Source organism: Grus americana, chromosome 3, assembly GCF_028858705.1.
Source record: "Grus americana isolate bGruAme1 chromosome 3, bGruAme1.mat, whole genome shotgun sequence".
NCBI classification, from domain to species: domain Eukaryota; kingdom Metazoa; phylum Chordata; class Aves; order Gruiformes; family Gruidae; genus Grus; species Grus americana.
In genome coordinates, this window is record NC_072854.1 from 102,184,297 (window position 1) to 102,203,540 (window position 19,244).

The following is a 19,244-nucleotide window of genomic DNA, read 5'->3' on the forward strand; positions in this document are numbered from 1 at the left end:
CAGCACATCCCAGTGTCTTTGTTTTCTTCTCCAAAAATTGGGATGATAGCGATCTTAAGAAGGTCCTTTATGATTTGCAGATGAAAGCATTGTATAGGAGAGATTTTTTTTTTTTCCAAATTGTGGATTTGACAGGCCTGAGTGTTGTCTCAAAGCTCTGGCGAAAATGAAAGCCCAGCACCATTCAGCTTGACCAAATGGTTAACTACCAGCAGAGGGAAACTGATTTTATCTGGATCAAAATACAGTAGACGTTTATAATGTCAGTGTTATCTGAAGCTATGTGCAATGAATTTTGAAGTGTCTTAGCACCTTGCTAGCAAGACCTATATTAAACATATTTTGAATGTGTTTTAACAGAGGCTGAAGTAATTCTAGAGTCTTGTTATAACACGGAAAAATCTCAGTCCTCGTTGGTTGGTGAAACCATGTCATAACCTGTTTCATATAAAACTGTCTTTAAACTGTGCTTAAGCAACAGCTGGTGGTTTCTCCTGTGAACAGTAGATGATGTTTAATTAGTCTTACAGTCATCTACATTACAATCAAATCAAAGAATGCAATTGCAACACATTCCTGATTTGTATTTTAAATGTGACCCTAACTGTGTTCCTAAAATCTCTGTCATATACTGTGGTTGGGTACGCTGACCTGACTGTAAAGCAAGCAGAAAGTTGGTGCACTAGCAGAAATTCCCATTCCTAAAATCATATACATTCTTTATAAATTGATACTTTTAATGTTTGAAGCTTACCACAAGCAAGAAAAAAAAAAAAAAGGTTTACTTCTCTAGTATTCTGTGCTCTCATTAATTATTCCATTTAATAGTGCTTCTCAGAATCATCTCTTAGAAAAGGAATTTGGATTACACAATCTCAGAAAACAAACCTGTTGCCACCAAGCATGAGCTAACATGTTAGAGTACTCTACGGCTTATCACAAGTAAGCCAGCACCCAGTTTTGTAGACCAGAAAAAGTCTTGTTTGATTATCCGTGCAAATAAACTATGCTGTGTTGAATATTCTAGTTTGCCTAGAGTTGTATTCTGCCTGAGGACTCACTTAATACCTGTGCCTCTTTTCAGCTCTTCAGTAAGAGTTGTAAAATGAAAAACTTCTTAGCATTTGTGAGTAAAGTAGTGAACTTTTGATTCCACGGTTCTAAGTACTCCAAATGGGATTAGACGAGCAATAGACCTTTCTGTGCTGTCCAAGCTAGAAGAGTCTAATGACAGTATTAATAGCATTTTCCCAGTTTGTATGGATTACAATTTGGATACTTTTAAATGTATCATTTAGCGTTGTTAGGTCTTCAGATTTCTGAAATCAGTGGTCTCCTGAGCAAAAAAAAAAAATCCCAAACAAACAAATCACTAGCTTTTACAGAACTTAATTCAGCTAATTTAGCAGCATTCCTAGAAGTCAGCATACACCACTGATTTGTAGATATTTTAGTGGCTGCTCATGTCTGATAATCATAATCTTTATGCATCTCAGCATGGATTTAGGTGTCTGACTGTGGGCACCCAGTTGAAAATATTTGGTTGCCACTTAGAGGTAAATGGTTTCTTGAGAAAGCGTAGAGCTAATGTTATAATCTAAAATGTGGTTTTGGGACTGTCACAAACTTGTGTAACTTGAATTGAGCCATTAATGTTTGCTTATCTCTGTGAAAGGAGTGTAAGACCATGCTTGGATATGAGAGTACTATGAAACTCTGAATTTTAAGACTTTCTGAAATTAACAGTGAAGGGCACTGTGATAATAAAACGTCAGCTAGATGTACCTCAGCTTTTTGAAATCTGTATATTGTTTCTAATAGAGCCCTGATTCTCATTCTTACTTTTGGTTGAAATTAGCTCAGAGCATGTTTCCTGTTAGAGTAATTTGGGAATACTGAGAGGTATATTTAAATATTGATTATTTTCTATGCTATCATTTCCATGATACAGTAGATACCCTGGAAAGATTTTAAACACACACAAACATTTTTCTGGAAAGGATTAATACAAAAATGGTATGAGAATTACCAATAAAACTGTTGGAATTTAGACTTGGAAGAGGTGAGGAGATCAAGTGATAGATAACCACAGTCATTAAGATGTAGAATGCAGTTGTTTCTTGCATATTTACTTATTCTATTGAATCATTTCAGTTCGTGGTTCATAACCTATGGCTGTTTGAGATGGCTTTCCCACTGCAGTTAGTTGGGTGACTGAAAACTCACTCTAGAACTTGCCTGTAAAAATGGCAGAAGAAATGTTGAGGTGGTTACGATGTGTGTAAGATAAGGAGGCAAACTTTTGTCTTATCTATTCAACCTTTTAACAGAAAAACACTGGAAGATTTTAGATACAGCATTAAGATAGGTAGAGGCTAATAAGTGATTTGATTAGTTTGTCATGAGTGGTGTAGGTGATGTTCTTAATTATTTCACTGACTGATAAAAGATTTGACCAGTAGGTGAACACAGTAAGAAGCAAGTATAGATTCTCAGATAATGCCTACATCAAAGTGTGCTATATATATAGATATACATGCCATAACAAAAGAGAAACAAAGTATGAGCTCAGGGCTTTAATTTAGATAGCTCATAGGAATAGGATGTTCAAATGGAGATTAGGCATAGCAACTGCAGCCACGATAATTGATCAAGAACTTAGAAGAATAGAGAGGTCAACAAGCAAAACTTAGACTTTTGAAGGCATTCATGCACATGATGGCCATGTACCACTGTGAGAGTTGGCCTTTGAGGAAAGAGAAATTAAAAAGGAAGAGTTAAAGGCGAAAGAGGGAGAAAATTATTGAAGGTAAACCAAAGAAAAAACAGATTTAAGAGTCCTTACAAGAGAAAGAGGTAACGTAACTCACCAGTGAACATTTTCTACATGCCCTGTTTAAAAAAAAGTTGGTAGTAAAGATGGAAAGAGGCAGAGATGGCTATGAAAGGTGTATGTCTTTTAGTTTATATGTAGTGCATTTATTTCTTAACCATTTTTCTCTCTCGCTTGAAAAAAAATGATACTTAGAGTAGATGTACCTGTGTACAGTTAAGACTACAATCCTAACAAAAATGAGGGCCAAAGGAGATGCAAGGTATGGACCTGTGAAAATCAGGGAGGAGTGGGCCATAAAGGAAATAGGTTCTCATCTTACCAAATGCCCCCTGACCCCTGATTACTCCTTGCCCATAAGATATAGCAGTATTTGATAGTATCATGTTTGGTTTTTTTTCTTGTGTCAATATCTGTAGTGTGAAAGACTTGCTTGGTATTGCCATTTCTAGCTGGCAGCAGAACTATAAAAAGACAGAATTTACCATTAAGAAGAAAAAGAGTTCCAATTTTATTTACAGCTCAGTAACTGGTAATTTGAAGCCCTAGACAATATGAGCGTGATGTGTCATATCACACTATAATTGCTGTAATTATTTATCATTTTCTTCACTGCACATTAGTTCTTTAAGTGTTATGCTAATGGCTGTATTCACAGGGTTTAAAAATAATGTTTTTAGAACAGGAAGGAAAGACATAAATACCTTTTCACTACTGTAACCATTGCTAGTAGCTGCAAAGCATTCACAGTTCTTCAGGTCAAGACAGTATGTGTGCACTTAAATAACCAACATTTTTTATATGTTTGCTTTCTTCCTTCACCTTTCCAATATACTAACAAGTGTTAAACAACTAACAGCCCTTCCTTATTTTCAATTCTTTATATTGTTAAATAATTTTACTATTGCTTGTAGTAATGAGTTTATTAGTGTAACTGCTCAGCAGCTTTAAATTCAGAGGTTAACGCTTCTGCAGAAGTTTGTAGACTATTAAAAATCATAATAATGCTACACTGCATGCAAAGGTCAGAGAATATTTTCCTGTGGTGAAAATTATTCAGAGTAATTGCACTTAATATGTAAGAGACACATAAATGAAAGCAGAAGCTGTAATATAGTTTTATCCTTGTAAAACACTCATGTTCTAAAACACAAGAATGCATTTACTGTGGGAAGATTTCCTACCATCATTTATGACAGGTGTTAGGGATTAGAACATGGGGACTTAGGGTGTTGTGACATAATATTTTAACTGATCTAAGATGCTGCTGCCACTCTCCTGCATATCCCTGTTCCATCTGTTGAGCTGGGTCAGGCATTTATCTGACCCCACTGTGCAGCGGTTTGGAGACCCAAGCTGCATACAAGCTGATGTTACCAGAAAGGTCTTTGCCTAGTGTAATACCCTTTACCAGTTTAACCATCTCGCCCAGCAGTTCAGATCAGCACCAAAGCTGTCATAAGGGAGCAGTGGCAGCATGCAGGTGAGGGATGGGAGGGAGGGTAGGAATGTGGCAACATTGCCTCCCAGGTGTTTTAAACTGCCACAGAGCCACACCCCTGGGTTCCTGTCCAGCACCTGCATGTGATTCACTGTGTCACTTTAGACGAGCCAGGTAACCTCAGTCACCTTCTCAGTACTAGGAAACCTACCCACTCATGTTTAGTAGGCTATCCTAGACAATGTGATCACCAAAAAATAGAGCAGCTGTTGGTATTTGATCCATTAGTACATTCATCCAGTTGACTCTAGTCAGTATGAGCACTTCAGTAGCAGTTTCCCTTAGTAGGCAAGAAATACTATAATACACACTTAGAGAAACGCCCTGTTTCCTTTGGGAACAAAGTTATAGTTTATAATATGTGATATGCTGTGGTCTCTGATTTTGTTAATGAACTGTAAAAAAGATTGTGCAGGTCACTTCAACCTTTTTTACAAGCGTAAGACTAGACGTTGAAATCTAAGGTGTAAGGTTCTCTATGCACCCTAATGGCACTCTCCCTTACATTTGTTCTGTTCACTGAACCAGGTATGAGTTCTGTGGAGAAATGCAATTGTATGAAGGATAGGAAATCTAAGGGTATATACGCAATCAAATGTATTTTACAACAGTGAAGTTGTACATACAAATAAAATACAAATAAATACAAAGTAGCCCAGTAGCTCACTGGGCTTTATTAGAACAGACTTAAATTTACAACTCTAGTACTAACACCTAAACTGCCATGTTCTGAGTTACCTACCCGCATTGGCAGAGATGGAGAATTTTGTTTTCCAGAGGCAAGAGGCATCACTTAGTACAGGGTGGGGTTTGGGTGAGGCTAAGGGAAATGGTCCGGCTTTCTTCTCTTTCACCCCCAGCCTGGCAGACCATCTGCCTCTCTAGTGCCTCGACAGGGAAGCTGGGAAGCTGGAACCACGTCAGACACAATGCCTGGCCCATTTCTGTCTTTGGGTGAATGGGATTGCTCCAGCTCCTCAGGTGCTCTTTGATGTGTGTGCATGTGTGTGTATATGTATAGATATATATATATATATATATATGAAATAGGCTTTACCTGACAAATTCTGACTCTGGCAAGGAAGAATATGGGGGAAAAGCTCTGTCTGGTTTCTGGTCCTTTCCAAGCAGGGTGGGATTTTCTCATCAGAAGCTCTTTTCCTTTCTCTCCTTTCCGGTTTTGTTCCATTGTGTGCTCTGGCATAAGCTGCAGTAATATGAATCCAACCTTTAGTGGTTTTTGTATTCTACTAACTGTTCTGGCCCTTTACCAAAAAATGTAGTATGGAATGAAGGTGAGGAAACATAAATGGTGATTTTTAACATTTGGTAAGAACTGAATGGAATTTCAAGGACAGAGAAAAGGCACTTCACAAGGCCGAGGTAGTTTTCTCTGCTCAAAATCATGGGGTGCTCCGAATCAAGGAATTTTGAGAGCCTCTTAGAAAGACCTCAAGAATTCTAGCCAACAGAGAGTAATAAAAATAATTACAAGTGCTAGGCGAACTTATGGTTACTATTAACAGCCTTTATAACTTGCTATTATTTGTTCATAGTATTTGACCTTATTCTTGTATTTTATACTTCAATCTTACACTTACTAATTTTTTGTAATTTATACTTACTCCTGATAACTAATATTTGTAATACTTATGAAGCTACTGTGCAAAATAAGGTTGATATAGCAAAAGAAAAAGCAAGTTTCTGTACTCTTCATGAGTCCTTTTATCTTTCATGATAATTAGTAAATAATTGCTGCAATAGTCAAGTAAAGGAAGCTAAATATGAAAGAATTAATTTGTAATTCATTGCCAACAGAAACCCATCACAAATCTGACCATTTTTAGAAACAGGCTTCAGAACAAGTGTTCTCTCATATTTAAGTTTACAACAGTGGTCAGGCTATTTTTTTTTTAAGCCTCAGCTATTCAGGCATTCATCAGACTCCATCTTAAAAGCTCTGCACATACCAGCTAATTTTCATTTTTCATGCCTTGTGAGAACCCTGAAGGCTGTCTCTACTCATTTTTTCCCCTTTTGAAAAATATGCCACTGGTCTTAGAAGTTAAAGCTGTTTTGCTGAAGCCTTCCATGGGGGATTCATCATGATGCAGTAGTTTTTAAATGCTAGTGCTCTGTGTCCATCAGTGGTCCCACTATAGCATATGCAGTAATTGAAAACTCTTTCAACTTTTGCAGTTGATGGTTACAATTGATTAAGTAACATTTGTTACTGTCACATAGAAAACACTTACTGAATATAACATATAATGAGTATTTACTTCTTACAGAACATTTGCCCCTTGCTCACCAAGTGGGGGTTCCCCTTCGATTCAGGCCAGTCCTTGCCTTTCATGAATTATTTGCCAGTACTATGTTAGGAGTTTCCCACTCTTCCACTAGTTCCTGCTCCTCTGCTGTTCTGTGCTATCCCCTCAGTAATGCCTGCACAGTCATCTCTAAGGCTGCCTGAAGTTAAGCACAGAATTTTCTAGCTTGTTGTTTGTTTGGTTGGGTTTTTTTAATTGTCATTTGTTAAGAGGTATTTATGATGGATCAGTTCCATCAATTCCATAGCTTGTTTTGTTCTGGGTCTAGTTTGGAGATTTTGTAACAATGTGCTAGTGAGTTTGTTGCACTGTATTTATTTATAATTAGAACCCTTGCAAACTGATTGGCAAGCTGTTTAACTTATCAAGGAATATTTGTTTAACTCAATTTCCTAAATATGATTAAAAGAACAGTGCTTGAGTAAATATTCTCAGAACGATTATGCGAAGCAAGACATTTAATTAGGTGCAATAATAATCAGATCAGTAATCCCCAGATTCTGATGGAAAACATTTTGTTTCAGACCCGACCCCCCCCCCCGCTCAGGTCGGGGAACACTAGAGGAAGCCTCTGGAAGCCAGTCACGGGCACCCGGGGGAGTTCACAGCAGCTTTAAAATCCTTAAGCCTTCACTGTTGCCATTTGCATTCAGTGATCCATGTTAGAAAACACTTAAGTGTTTGTTGGGGTTTTTTTGTTTGGTTTTGTGGTTTTTTTTGTTTGGGTTTTTTTTCCTTTGGATGTTTCTATTTTACGGTAGAAAATGCGCATTACTGGGCCGAATTGCCTCCCCCGCCGCTCAGAAGACCCCCAAGCCCCGGGAGCAGTTTAGGCAGAACTGAACGCTAAAACACTTCGTGATCCTTCTGTAGATCTTTTCAAGTGAATGGGTTATCATCAGGACAGTATCGGGACAGGTTTCTTTTCTTTTTCAAAACTCAGGTTCTCTGTGGGATCGGGAAAGTGAATTTGGATAACGGGTCTGACGCTGCCGTTACACCCCCCCTCCCCGACACCTGCTATCCCTCCGGCCGCGCTTTCCTCACAGCCCTCTCCTCCTCGCCCTAGCGGGCCGTACCGCGGGGCTCTCCCGGTGGTTTGGCTTTGCGAGGTGGGGTGGGGTGGGGGGGCATCGGTCGCACGGCTTCGCTCCCCTCGGCAGTGCCCGGGGCGGTGTTCGGAGTTCCCTCACGGGCGGCCGCCCCGCCCAGCTGCGGACAAGGGACTCCAGGGCCAATCACGAACCGCCTTCACCCCGCCCCTGCGCTGCCACCTCCAATGGAGTTTGAATGCTTCCGAACCAGCCAATCACAAGGGCCGGCGACCCGGCGCTGCGTCCTCATTGCTAACGAGGCGAGGTCCGCATGGCGAGCGGCGTCGTGGCGGGACCAATCAGCGCGCTCGGCCGCGCCATTGCTTGGGCGTGCACAACCGCCGCGGGGGCAGCGGCAGCTTTGAATTGTGGTCGGGACGCCGCGCTCCGCTTGTTGCTACCGGCGGTGAGGGGCTGTGGGGGTCCGACTGCCGCTAGCCAGTCAGCCGGCTGGCCGGAGTTTGGGTGACTGCCGCTGGATCCCGGTCGGAGTTTAACAGTAAGTGAGTAAGCGGGCGGGGGTCCAGGGCGGCTGCCCGCCTCGGTGGGGGTGCCAGGCAGCCCGAGAGGGCCGGTGCGCTGCGGTACGCCGTGCGCCTCGCAGCGCCTTCTAGCTCCTTAACAGGGCAGGTAAGCGCCGTTAGCGGGGCACCGCCCCCGGTTTTCCCCTAGGGCGGGAGTGCGTGCGGGGCTTGCCTTCGGCGCGGTGTGTCCCCGTGAGGGGACGGTGGCAAGGCCGCGGAGACACTCCCTGAGCCGAGGGTTGAGCCCGGCGAGGTTCCTGACACTCGAGTCCTTCGGTCCTGGGTGGACTCTGGCCATTGTTGATCTCTAGTTTTAGTTATTTTGAGGCAATTTTTCTCTCACAAACGATCTCTGAGCTGTGCTGGTGTCTCGACAAAACAAGCCTATGCCGGGTTCCCTAAAGATGGAGTAATTACAACAATAACAAATAAAATTGTATGAGTGTGTCAAACTTGTATTTGAGGGCTAAGTGTCATACAGCTATTTCTGCCAGTAGAGAGCGTTCTCAGTGCCTTTACAAGGGTGTGTAGTGATGGGACAAGGGGCAATGACTTTAAGCTGAAGGAGGGCAGATTTAGGTTAGACATTAAGAAGAAATTCTTCACTATGAGAGTGGTGAGGCACTGGCACAGGTTGCCCAGAGAAGCTGTGGATGCCCCCTCCCTGGAAGTGTTCAAGGCCAGGTTGGATGGGGCTTTGGGCAACGTGGTCTAGTGGAGGGTGTCCCTGCCCATGGCAGGGGGGTTGGAACTAGATGATCTTTGAGGTCCCTTCCAACTCAAACCATTCTATGATTCGCAATTATAAGAATATAAACCTTGTTATTGTTAGGTGATTGATTAACATGAGGTTTTTAAATCTCATCTTAACTGGACAGAAGTGTGTCAAAATAGGACCCAATATTAAAAGTTGCTGCTTGGTGTTTAGATTGGGAAGCTTGCGTGGTTGTGAAATACTGTATTCTAATCACTGCTAAGTTTAAAAATGCAGTTTATTTAAAAGGGAGGCTTATTTAACCTATTTCAAGGTCTGATTGTAGTTGTCTTTGTGTTTCAGGCACAGTAACATCCATTTTGTATTAAACAAGAATCCCATCAATATGAGCTGGGCTGTGGAGGAATGGAAAGAAGGCCTCTCTCCCAGAGTCCTTCAGAAGATTCATGAGCTGGAAAGTCAAGTAGACAAGCTTAAAAAGGAGCGTCAGCAGAGACAATTCCAGTTAGAGTCTTTGGAGGCAGCTTTGCAAAAACAAAAACAGAAGGTAACGTAGGTACTGCAGTCATTTCCCTAAAATGTCATTCTCCATGCCAAACACAGTTATAAATACTTATTATCTGGTGGTTGTTAGGAGGTGGGTTAGTACTTTGCTTCTTCCCACTGACTGACCAGAAAGGTAGCATAGAAATATAAACTCCTGATCTTCATCTTTCTTCATGCTCATACTCTCCCTTCTGTTTAGTTCTCATTGACTGTTAATAGAATTCCTGCCTCCTATCCATGTTTGGCATGGTTGTCCATCTCCAGGTGTTCGTTTACTTTGAGGCTTTCCTACATCTCTTTATGAATAGGAAAAGAAATTACTTTATTGCTATGCCTGTTAAAAATCTTGATAACAACTAGGCCTGTGTTTTACTGTTTCACCTTGCCTGCAGATACCTATCATCTTCTACTTAGTTTATGTAATTCTCTGATTTTTCCTTATACAGACTGTATTATGGGGTTTGGTTTTTTTTTTTAGGGCTGTAATTTTACATGTCATCTGATTCTACCCTGTCAGCTCTCTAGCCAGAAACCCAGAGACCCTCTTGGTCAGTGTCCTGCTGTGCTTCAGATCAGAAGTGACCCATTTGGTTGAATTTCATTTTGTAATGTTTGAATACAGTTCAGAGGCAATTTACAGATGTTACCTTTTATTCATTTTAGGCTGCTACAAGGTTCTAGCAAAACCTAAGCCTAGTAGTTTTCTCTGAGTTTCTTCCTGTGAGTTTCCAGGTACTTGCCTCAACCATCCAGAGGAACTGCTGTGCTCCCCAAACAAAAAGAAGGGGTGCGCTCGAATAGCTGTGCTTTAGTTGCTGCTTCTGCGAGTTTTAATACTTACTACTTTTCCATCAAAAGAATGACATTGCGCAAATATGTAGCCTGACTGTGGCCTGCCCCTTAGAAGCTACTGAGGAGGAGAAGGACATCTCTGCTGTCGGAGTCTATTGCCAGTTTCAAAGCCGTGACTCTTGATAATCATTGTGCATTCTCTGTTTAGTGAGTCAAGGTTGCTAAAGTTGATAGGCTGGAAAGAGAAGCAAGATGATCAATGAAGAATGCAGACCAGTGTGGATTATTAATATTTAAAGACTGATTAATTTTTAAATGAGCTTCTGTCTAATCAATAACTAGAATTTGTTAATGTCACTGAGTTGAATTTTAGGAAGTGTGGTTTTCTTCACACCCAAGAATATTTCAACAATGTGTATATTTAAGGTTTTCAGTGTTGCCAGGATTTTGAAATGCTAGAAAAAAAATAACAGTATGTAAACTTTGTGTTATTAAAATAATAATAATTGCGTAGAAGAGTGTAGAGAGGACTTGAGACATTTTTGAAATGGTCTATATTCCAACTAGGTTGAAAATGAAAAAAATGAAGCTGCAACACTAAAAAGAGAGACCCAGAGCTTGATGGAATTGTGTGATAATCTTGAGAAAGCAAAGCAGAAAATTTCATATGATCTTCAAGTAAAAGAATCTCAAGTCAACATTCAGTCAGGGCAGCTGAATTCCAGCAAGAAAGAAATCGAAAGACTAGAACAAGAACTGAAAAGGTGAGGACTTGCTGTATGTCTCTAACCTAGGTACAATGGTTATTTTCTAATGTTTTGCTCATTTAATATGTCCTTCATAGTCTTTTAGTTTCTCTTCATCTCATACTTCATTCAGATTTTGTGACCAAAATTTCAAAACATTGGCCTGTTTTTACATATAACTTCTACATAAGTCTGTGTGCCACTTGAAGCAGTTAGTACCTATAGTTCCTGTTTAATTCAGAGGAACTCTGCAGTGTCATGCGAAAAGGGAGCTATTCATTCTGTGATTTTAAAAAAAAAAAAACCAGTGTAAAAAAAATCCCACCCCAACCTAGCACAACTCTGTTGCTTTGCAAAAGTAATCTGCAAAGAGCCTGGAGATGCAAGGAAAGTATACGGACAATTCTGTCTGTAAGATCAAGTCTACCAATAAAATATGACTGCTGGAAGAAGGAGGCATAAACGTCTACTGGAGTGGAAAAGGAAGCTGCCAAAAGCAATGGTGCTGTGACTGAATCACTGAATCCAGTTGCTTTGGGAAAGAAGTGCCTAATTCATAACACCTTGGCTTGTAAACACTGTTATTACTAAGACAGTATGTGTGTACTGTCTGTAGAGATGAAATGCAGTTCATATAGTCAAAGAATCTTCTGTAATGCAGACACATCTACAATCCTTCATCTGAGGGTGCTACACAAATGGAACAGTTGCCCATAGCGAAGTAAATGTTGTCATCTGTTAAACTTGCTCTCATATTAGAGGCACCATCCATTCTTAAATAAAAGTATTTCTGAAACTTTGTGTATATCAATGAGGCTGAGTATCCTGCCTATGCAATAAACTGTTGTGCTAGTACTAGTAATGCAGAAGAAATGGGTGGGTCTGTGATACCAGGTTTCTTAATGGTTTGGTTTTGGTCTGAGGCTTCTTATAGCCTGAAGTATGTCTACTTCCTTTGACTTTTGGATGGTACGCCTCATACATGTCCTAGTAGACATAAATAAAGAGGAAGCTGTGTTAGTCGTTCTGGCTTTTCCCTTTGACCACCGCCCTCCTTGGGAAAACTAAAGATAGTCAAAGTATTCGACTGCTGTGAGAAGGTTTTATGTTTCAACAGCACAGTTTATGGCGTGTAGAAACACCAGCTTTGTGTAAGGAGTTGCTGAGATCTGTCAAAGAAGAATCTAGTGAGATTCAACAGGGTTGATAGAACCACACGTGTTTTCCATATCTGCTGTCAAATGTTGGGCCGCAGAGATTGTGGGCTAAGGATATGTGTTCTACTTATCCATTCCCAAAATTAAGTCCAGTTTACTGAATTCCTTCCTTCCCTTTGTATTACTTTGCATAATTGTCCACTACAAAAGATCGTTAGTTACTACATGTAGCTTGATCCTGGTAATCAGTTTTGGTTTTGTATTTGATTCTGTTTCGTTTTATGCTGATAACTGATCATTTACCACTTCCTGGCAACTGACAATCCACTGGGAGAGGAGTTCTTAGTGTTGTGCTGTAAAAGGGAGGGGAAATGGAAAGGCAAGTTGTGGAGTCACTAATGTGATATGCTGCAGCCTGAAACCTGCAGATTGTCTTATCAACCTGTGCTTGCTGGACAGAATGAAAGTTGCTGTATAACCTCCAAACTAGTTATCTGGTTTCCATGAATGAGCTTGTAATTCTTCAGGCTTAGAAAAATCATTGGACTGGGCAGTCTTCTGTGGTGTTTTGGGTAGCAATGTAAACGTTACGCATGAAAAATACACTGTTGGGTGGAAGGTATTGCCTTCCATTTTCATGAAGTATGCATAGGTTTATCAAAGTACACAGTATCAGAACATAGAATAATAGTATGTTTCCTACCATAAAGATGCTTACTGAAGAGTAAGAATTTTATATTGTCAGTGCTTAATGATTTGGGTGTGTTTAGCTGGACTGCAGCCTCATACAGTGAGATCTTAAGTGGTTCTAACTGGTTTTCATCTACTTTGGATTGGTTTGTTTGGTTTTTTAGCTTTGACTGCTATGTAATTGGTTAAATATGTTGAAACTAAGTAAAATGTATTCTTCATATTTCTGTGTTATAATACCTAAAAATTTTCAGTGGACATATCTTGATCTTTAAACTAAGTTCTTAGAATCATATAATTTATTTGTGTATTTCAGCCTCTTAAAAATAGATAATTAACCTTTTAGTTTCCATTACTAATTTCTGCTGCTGCCTCTTTCCTAAACAGATATAAAAGTGAGCTTGAGAGAAGTCAGCAAACATCCATTGTAGGAGACTTATCATTCAGTGGCACTCCACAGAGAAGTTTTACTGCTCCTTTAACACCAGTTCAAAGTCATAATGGTAATTGAATTTTTCTTCATCTAGTACAGCTAGTTAACTGTCTGTTTTCTTGGAAGGTGGAGTATTTTGAACTTTACACTTGCACTGAGTTGCCTAGTCCCTATTATATCGCTTATTATGAGAGTGTCTAATTCATAGCACCATAGGTTCCTAGTTTAAAAATTATTAGTGCAGGTCAAACACTTAATGCAAATATTACATCTTTTCAGCGTTGATGGACGTTGAATAGTAATAGGAATATCCATCAACAGACTGAAGCAATTTTCTGAATGCCTGTTCCTAGTGTCAGCTCTTCCCTTCATGTAGTGAAGAGCAAATTTCTTCCTGCATGTACCACAGGTACTTTAAAGTTCAGTCAACGGTCAAATGTGTTATTTCTTTAGAAAATTATTTTTTATTTAGGCTATTATTACACATGATGATCTGCACAATTTATGCACTGTATGCATTTCAAAGCATCACTTCTATCTTCAAATTAGTGATATCAAATAGACTTAAAATATTTGAATGAACTGGAAAAGTGAAAGGAAGTTTTCTTAACTGGAGAACTGTTCTGTAGCCGGACACCCTTATGCTGTCTATGCTGAAAAACTTTGATGGGTTCAATACTATGCATGCTGTTTACCTCTTTCTTTGCCGTGAACAAATGTTACCTAAGTACTAAGTTAGATTATGAAGAAGTCTTTATCATGTCTCTGTAGATGCTAAGTTTGAAGAATTAGAAGAAAAATACAAGAAGGAAGTACAAGAAAGAAAAAAGCTAGAATTAGAACTGAGAACCATCCAGGTTAAGGTAAGTATCTCTTGAGAATGCTACGTGTGATATCTAAGAAAGTAACTACTGAGTGAACTTGGAAAATGGAGTGGAAAACTAGTGAAATATATTCTGCATCACTTAAAGTATAATTTAAAAAAAAGAGATAATTAATCTGTTTGTACTGCCATTCAGAAGTAATCTGGAAAAATCCAGAAAGGCCAGCATAATTGAATAGCAAAGGAAAGAAGGACATGAAAAATGAGAACCCATCCTTTAAAAACTGGAAGTCTTGTGCAAGCAAGGACAAAAGAAAACAATGCCAGGTTTGCCAAGTTAGGATAATAAAATGGCCTTGAAAAGATTATGAGAAATACTTCACCTAGCAAATAAAAAACTAGTAAATTTTTCAAACACATTAGTAGGAACTGTATTAGGGAATCTCTAAGGCCAATAGATGACTAAGATGCGAAAGTCCTCAAGGAAAAAAGGGCCATGGCAGAAAAGCAGAAATATTTTTTTTATTTGATATTTATTATCTAAAGGCTTAAGAAGTTTTCTATATCAGAGCCTTTCTTTATTGAGGTTGAATCTGTGGCACAGCCTCAAAAGTCAGAAGTAGTCTTAAAATAGATTGATAAAATGAATAGTAATAAAAAAATCACCAGATACAGATAATATTTACCCATGAATTAAGGCACTGCAGTGTGGGACTGCTGAATCACTGTGATGTGCAACTTAGTTCATTCTTCTCTTGACACTGGAAGGTGACAAGGATGATGCCATTTTTTTAAAAAAGCTTACAGTGCTGATTCCTAGGAATGTAGTTTAGTGAGGCCAACTTTTTGTCGTGGGCAAATTGTTAGAAACTTAAAAGCAATATGTTTGTTTGATACATGTGCAGGTATGGTGTATGGAGAAAAGATCAACTATTTATTTGTAAAGGGAAATCATGCCTCACATTTTCAGAGGTTTTGGCTTTTTAAGAGTAAGTCAGAGAATGTGTGAGTTAAGTGTGACTCAGTATAACACTGTTGGATATCCACAAAACTCTGAAAAAACCCAACAGTTTTGATAAAGGGGAATTCTTCTTGTCAATTTAAAGGTAAAGATTGAGAGCTAGGAATAAATGGTCAGTTTTTACAGCTGGGGAATGATCAACAGTGGCCTGAAAAGGATTGGTAAAGAGAACTGTGCTATTCAGCGTATTCATTAGTGATCTGAAAGGGTTGAATAATACGATTGAAGACTGCACAGTATTTTGTAATACTAAATAACTGCAATAATTAAGATGGTAAGTAAAATTCAGTGTAAAAAAAAAAGTGAAGTAATATATCTGGAAAACATAATCTGAACAATGCATACCCGGTACATTCAGGCTCCAAATTTAATAAGATGATTCCAGGAAGCAATTCAGTAATTATTGCTGCTAGTTCTCCGAAAGCTTCGATATTGTTTTCAGCAATGATGAAAGAATATTTTAGGAAAAGAATTAAGAACTCATGAGAAAATATCCTTTGCCCATATATAGCCAAATGGCTTTCACATCTTCAATATTCCTTGCTAATTCTGTTCATCTGATCTCCAAACAGATATGGTAGAAGTGGATGGTACAAAGATGAGTGAGGATTAAGAGAGAAAACAGAGAATGGTCATTTTCATGTTTTGCCTAAGGCATAATTACAGTACCAGCTCTGCAGGCTCAGAACAAAAACTATTTTATTACACCGTACTGTGTTAAAAGGCAGAACTCTTTGTCACAGAGCATTGTAAAAAAGGCCAAAAGGACAGATCTAAAGGAGCAAGTATGTGTAATGTATTTCAGTAAAAATTATTAATTCCTCTTAATTTCCTGGATTTAAACTTTTGTCTTGGAACATGGTTAGGTTTTTATGCTCTTTACAGGACTGGCGACAGTATTCGGGACTATATAGATTTCTGGTCTTAGCACAGCTACATAACAACATATTCTCTGGTTGGACTAGAGAAGTTAGACTGGGTATTACCTGGTTTAGGGCTTTAGTTTAAAAAAAAAAATCAGAGGCACTTGAAAATCCAGTTAAAAATACAATAGGGGCTTTAGTGTTTGAGGGCTTTTCTCACTTAAGAAGGAGAAAAAAAAGCACCTAGTATTTTGGCTCTATTTAATTTTTCTGTAGGAAGAGGTTGAAAACTGGTACCTGGCATATTTTATTATTGCAATTTTGGGGTATTCTGTGTTTAAGTTTAAATAAGTCAGTCTGTTCTGAATTTACCTGTATTTGTCCAGAAGAGCTAAATGTGGGCCAGATATCAGATATGTTAGTCTGGACTTCTGTATTTCTTGCAGCTTACTTGTGTCAGCATTTGCCTGTAAAAATGTAGGCTTTGACTTTTAAAAAAAGTAGGAGGTAAATGATGAGATCTCTGTTGAAAGAGACACAAATTTGGGTATGTTACTTATAAAGATACACAGACCAAACTGCTTTTTTTGGAGATCCTCGTTTGTGTTTATAAGAAACAGCTATTCTTGGATAGTTGGGTTAAAGTTATTTAATTTATGTAGTATAAAAATAATGATATGAATCAGTAGTTTGCGCTGGTGGATGATGTGGTGTTATAAAGATGTGAAATGACTATGACCTATTATCTATTTATTAATAAATTAATTATTTTGTTATATTTTGGATATGGAGCTTTGTAAAGGTTGATCCTTTTTTTTTTTTTTTCTTGGACACAGAAAATAAATCAGCCTCAACCTCAAAGCTCTCTGAGTCACAGGGAGATTGCTCGGCACCAGGCTTCCTCATCTGTGTTTTCATGGCAACAAGAAAAGACACCATCTAGAAATCAAGAAATACCCGCAAGGGGAAGTTCTACAACATCCTCTTTTCCATGGGAAAAAGAAACAAATATTAGTATATTGGAGAAGAACGGGTTCGACAACAGCTTTGCTGAGAGTTGCAATACTTCACTCGTGATCCAGCTAAGAGCACAGAACCAAGGTATATGACATATTTTTTTTTAAAACCCAGAGGCAGGCTCCTATATGGTTTCATGAAAGCTGGTGTGTGGATAGAAGAGAGGTATTGAAATTAGTCCTTTAGCAAGGAAAAGAGATACCTGTTGTTGCCTTTGGCAGCTAGCCCAGTTGGCTGCTGGTGTGTGTATTTTCAGTGATCAGCCAGTACATGGGGATTATCCACAAACTGTAGTATCTTTTACATAAGGGATGTGAGAGTTAGAAGGGAGGAGTTTGTATTTTTAGGGCGGGTAGGGGACATCATATAAAAGGAAAATGGCCTTCTCCGGTAATTCCATTGCCCATGGAACAATTCTCTTAAAACAGAGTTAAAAACTCTTCAGGATCTCATTACATCTCATGTCAAATTCAATTATATTGCTTCCTTAATTTTGTATGACTCTTTAGATTTATGACTAAGCGGTGTTAAAAGTTCACTGATTGAACATGCTTAATGTATAACTGAGTTGGTCCGTAATGGATGTTACTGGAAGCACAGAATGAAGTACGATGTCAAATGTACAATGAAAAAGCAAAATATGATCTTGTATTGCGCGTATTGACATGAAGAAATACTCATTCCTGATATCTGATAGAGCAGAAGAGAGCAAATGGTTTATTGTGGATTTGGTGAATGTTTACTTAAGCCTACTATTTGGACCAGCTTTTATACTAACTGTTTCTCGTAGGACTGTTTTACAAGTTCCTGTACTCCCCAAACTGTTTATTCAAATACTGACATGTAAAACTTCAATCTAGGTGCCACTTTCAATTTGGAAGCCATATAAATTTAGCATCAGGAAGACAGGGGGTTTTTAATAAAAAGAATTACAAGATAATAGTAATTCTAGATAACACTCTCTGTAGTTGACTAATGTTTTCTACTGTAAAATTATGTTGTGATTTTGGAAGGTAGACTCTTACTGAGGTATAATGTGACAAGATGACTTGGTTTCCCTTTATATGTGTGCTGCTTTGGGACAGAAAAAAGATGAAAATAGAAAATACTGTATTTATGGATGGCCAATAGCTGAAAAGCGTCTTTGAAGCAGAGGTTCGCAGCTGCCCCAAACAAATGTTTGTAGTGGATATCTTTCCTTTTAAAAATAAAAAAAGATTAAAATAGATGTGTCAAGTGACATGCTTCTGTGTGTTTAAATTGTTTGGTTTTGTTGTTGTTTTTAAACCAGCAGAGGAACAAATTGTCTTTGCACCTGACCTCGCATTCTGCTGTCTTCTCATATATTACAAAGTGGAAATGATTGATTTAGTCAGCTATCTTTTGGTCTTGATAGTTTCAGTCATTGATGTAGTAGTAGAAGAGAGTTGAAAGTTTTGGGTTTAGCTTGCTGAACACTTTACAGTGTCTGCTTGTGTCAGGAACTTGGGTTGTTATCAAACATTAAATATTTTGGAATGCGTAGACACTTGGAAATTTGAGTACCTGGAAGATGTGCCTCTCAAAGCAGAAAGAATCCTTAATCTTTGCTGTTTTTAAAATTCAGCGTTAAATTCTACTGTTAAAGACCTAGAACAACAACTGCAAGCTCAAGAAAAAGTGAAGAAATCCCATATGAATAAATATCAGGAGACTGAACTGCAGCTGGACAGAATGAAGTTGGAATTAACAGAGAAAGATAAAGTTCTGAGCAAAACCAGAGATAAACTGACTCAAACGAGAACACAACTTGATCAAGCTACCACACAGGTAAAATATTGCATCACACATCTTCTGACTGTCCTTACAATTCATTCCCAGTATTAATGTGTGCCAGTTTTCAGCCATTTTAGTAAGAACCAAGGTTCTTGGATAAGTTTCTTGAGCATTTGCTGAGGATCAGGTTTTGAGAAGTATATGTTTGATATATTACCTATGAAAATTTAAATACTCATAAGCAGTTTCCCATTTTCTGGAAGGCTCTTATACCACCTGAAGACATATTTTTTCATCCTCAGGCAAGATTGACTGGAATTCTGGGGGGAAAAAAAAATTCTGAGTTGCATAGAGCAACAATGACACCTGGTGGCAGCTTCTGACCTTAGACTCTGTCAGGCAAC

The 19,244-nt window shown here is 38.7% G+C and overlaps 1 protein-coding gene across 3 annotated transcripts in view; it reads left to right on the forward strand.

The window, feature by feature from the left end:
• Positions 1 to 8,128: 8,128 nt before the first annotated feature.
• The window catches only part of CENPF (centromere protein F), a 44,206-nt gene continuing 33,090 nt past the window's right edge, over positions 8,129 to 19,244 (forward strand). For all 3 annotated transcript variants that reach the window (XM_054822379.1, XM_054822377.1, XM_054822380.1), the window contains exons 1-7: positions 8,129 to 8,257; positions 9,340 to 9,544; positions 10,903 to 11,099; positions 13,316 to 13,431; positions 14,133 to 14,224; positions 16,905 to 17,169; positions 18,692 to 18,894. In XM_054822379.1, coding sequence (XP_054678354.1) covers positions 9,383 to 9,544; positions 10,903 to 11,099; positions 13,316 to 13,431; positions 14,133 to 14,224; positions 16,905 to 17,169; positions 18,692 to 18,894 — 1,035 coding nt within the window. In that variant the 5' untranslated portion in view covers positions 8,129 to 8,257; positions 9,340 to 9,382. The remainder of the gene's footprint in view (positions 8,258 to 9,339; positions 9,545 to 10,902; positions 11,100 to 13,315; positions 13,432 to 14,132; positions 14,225 to 16,904; positions 17,170 to 18,691; positions 18,895 to 19,244) is intronic.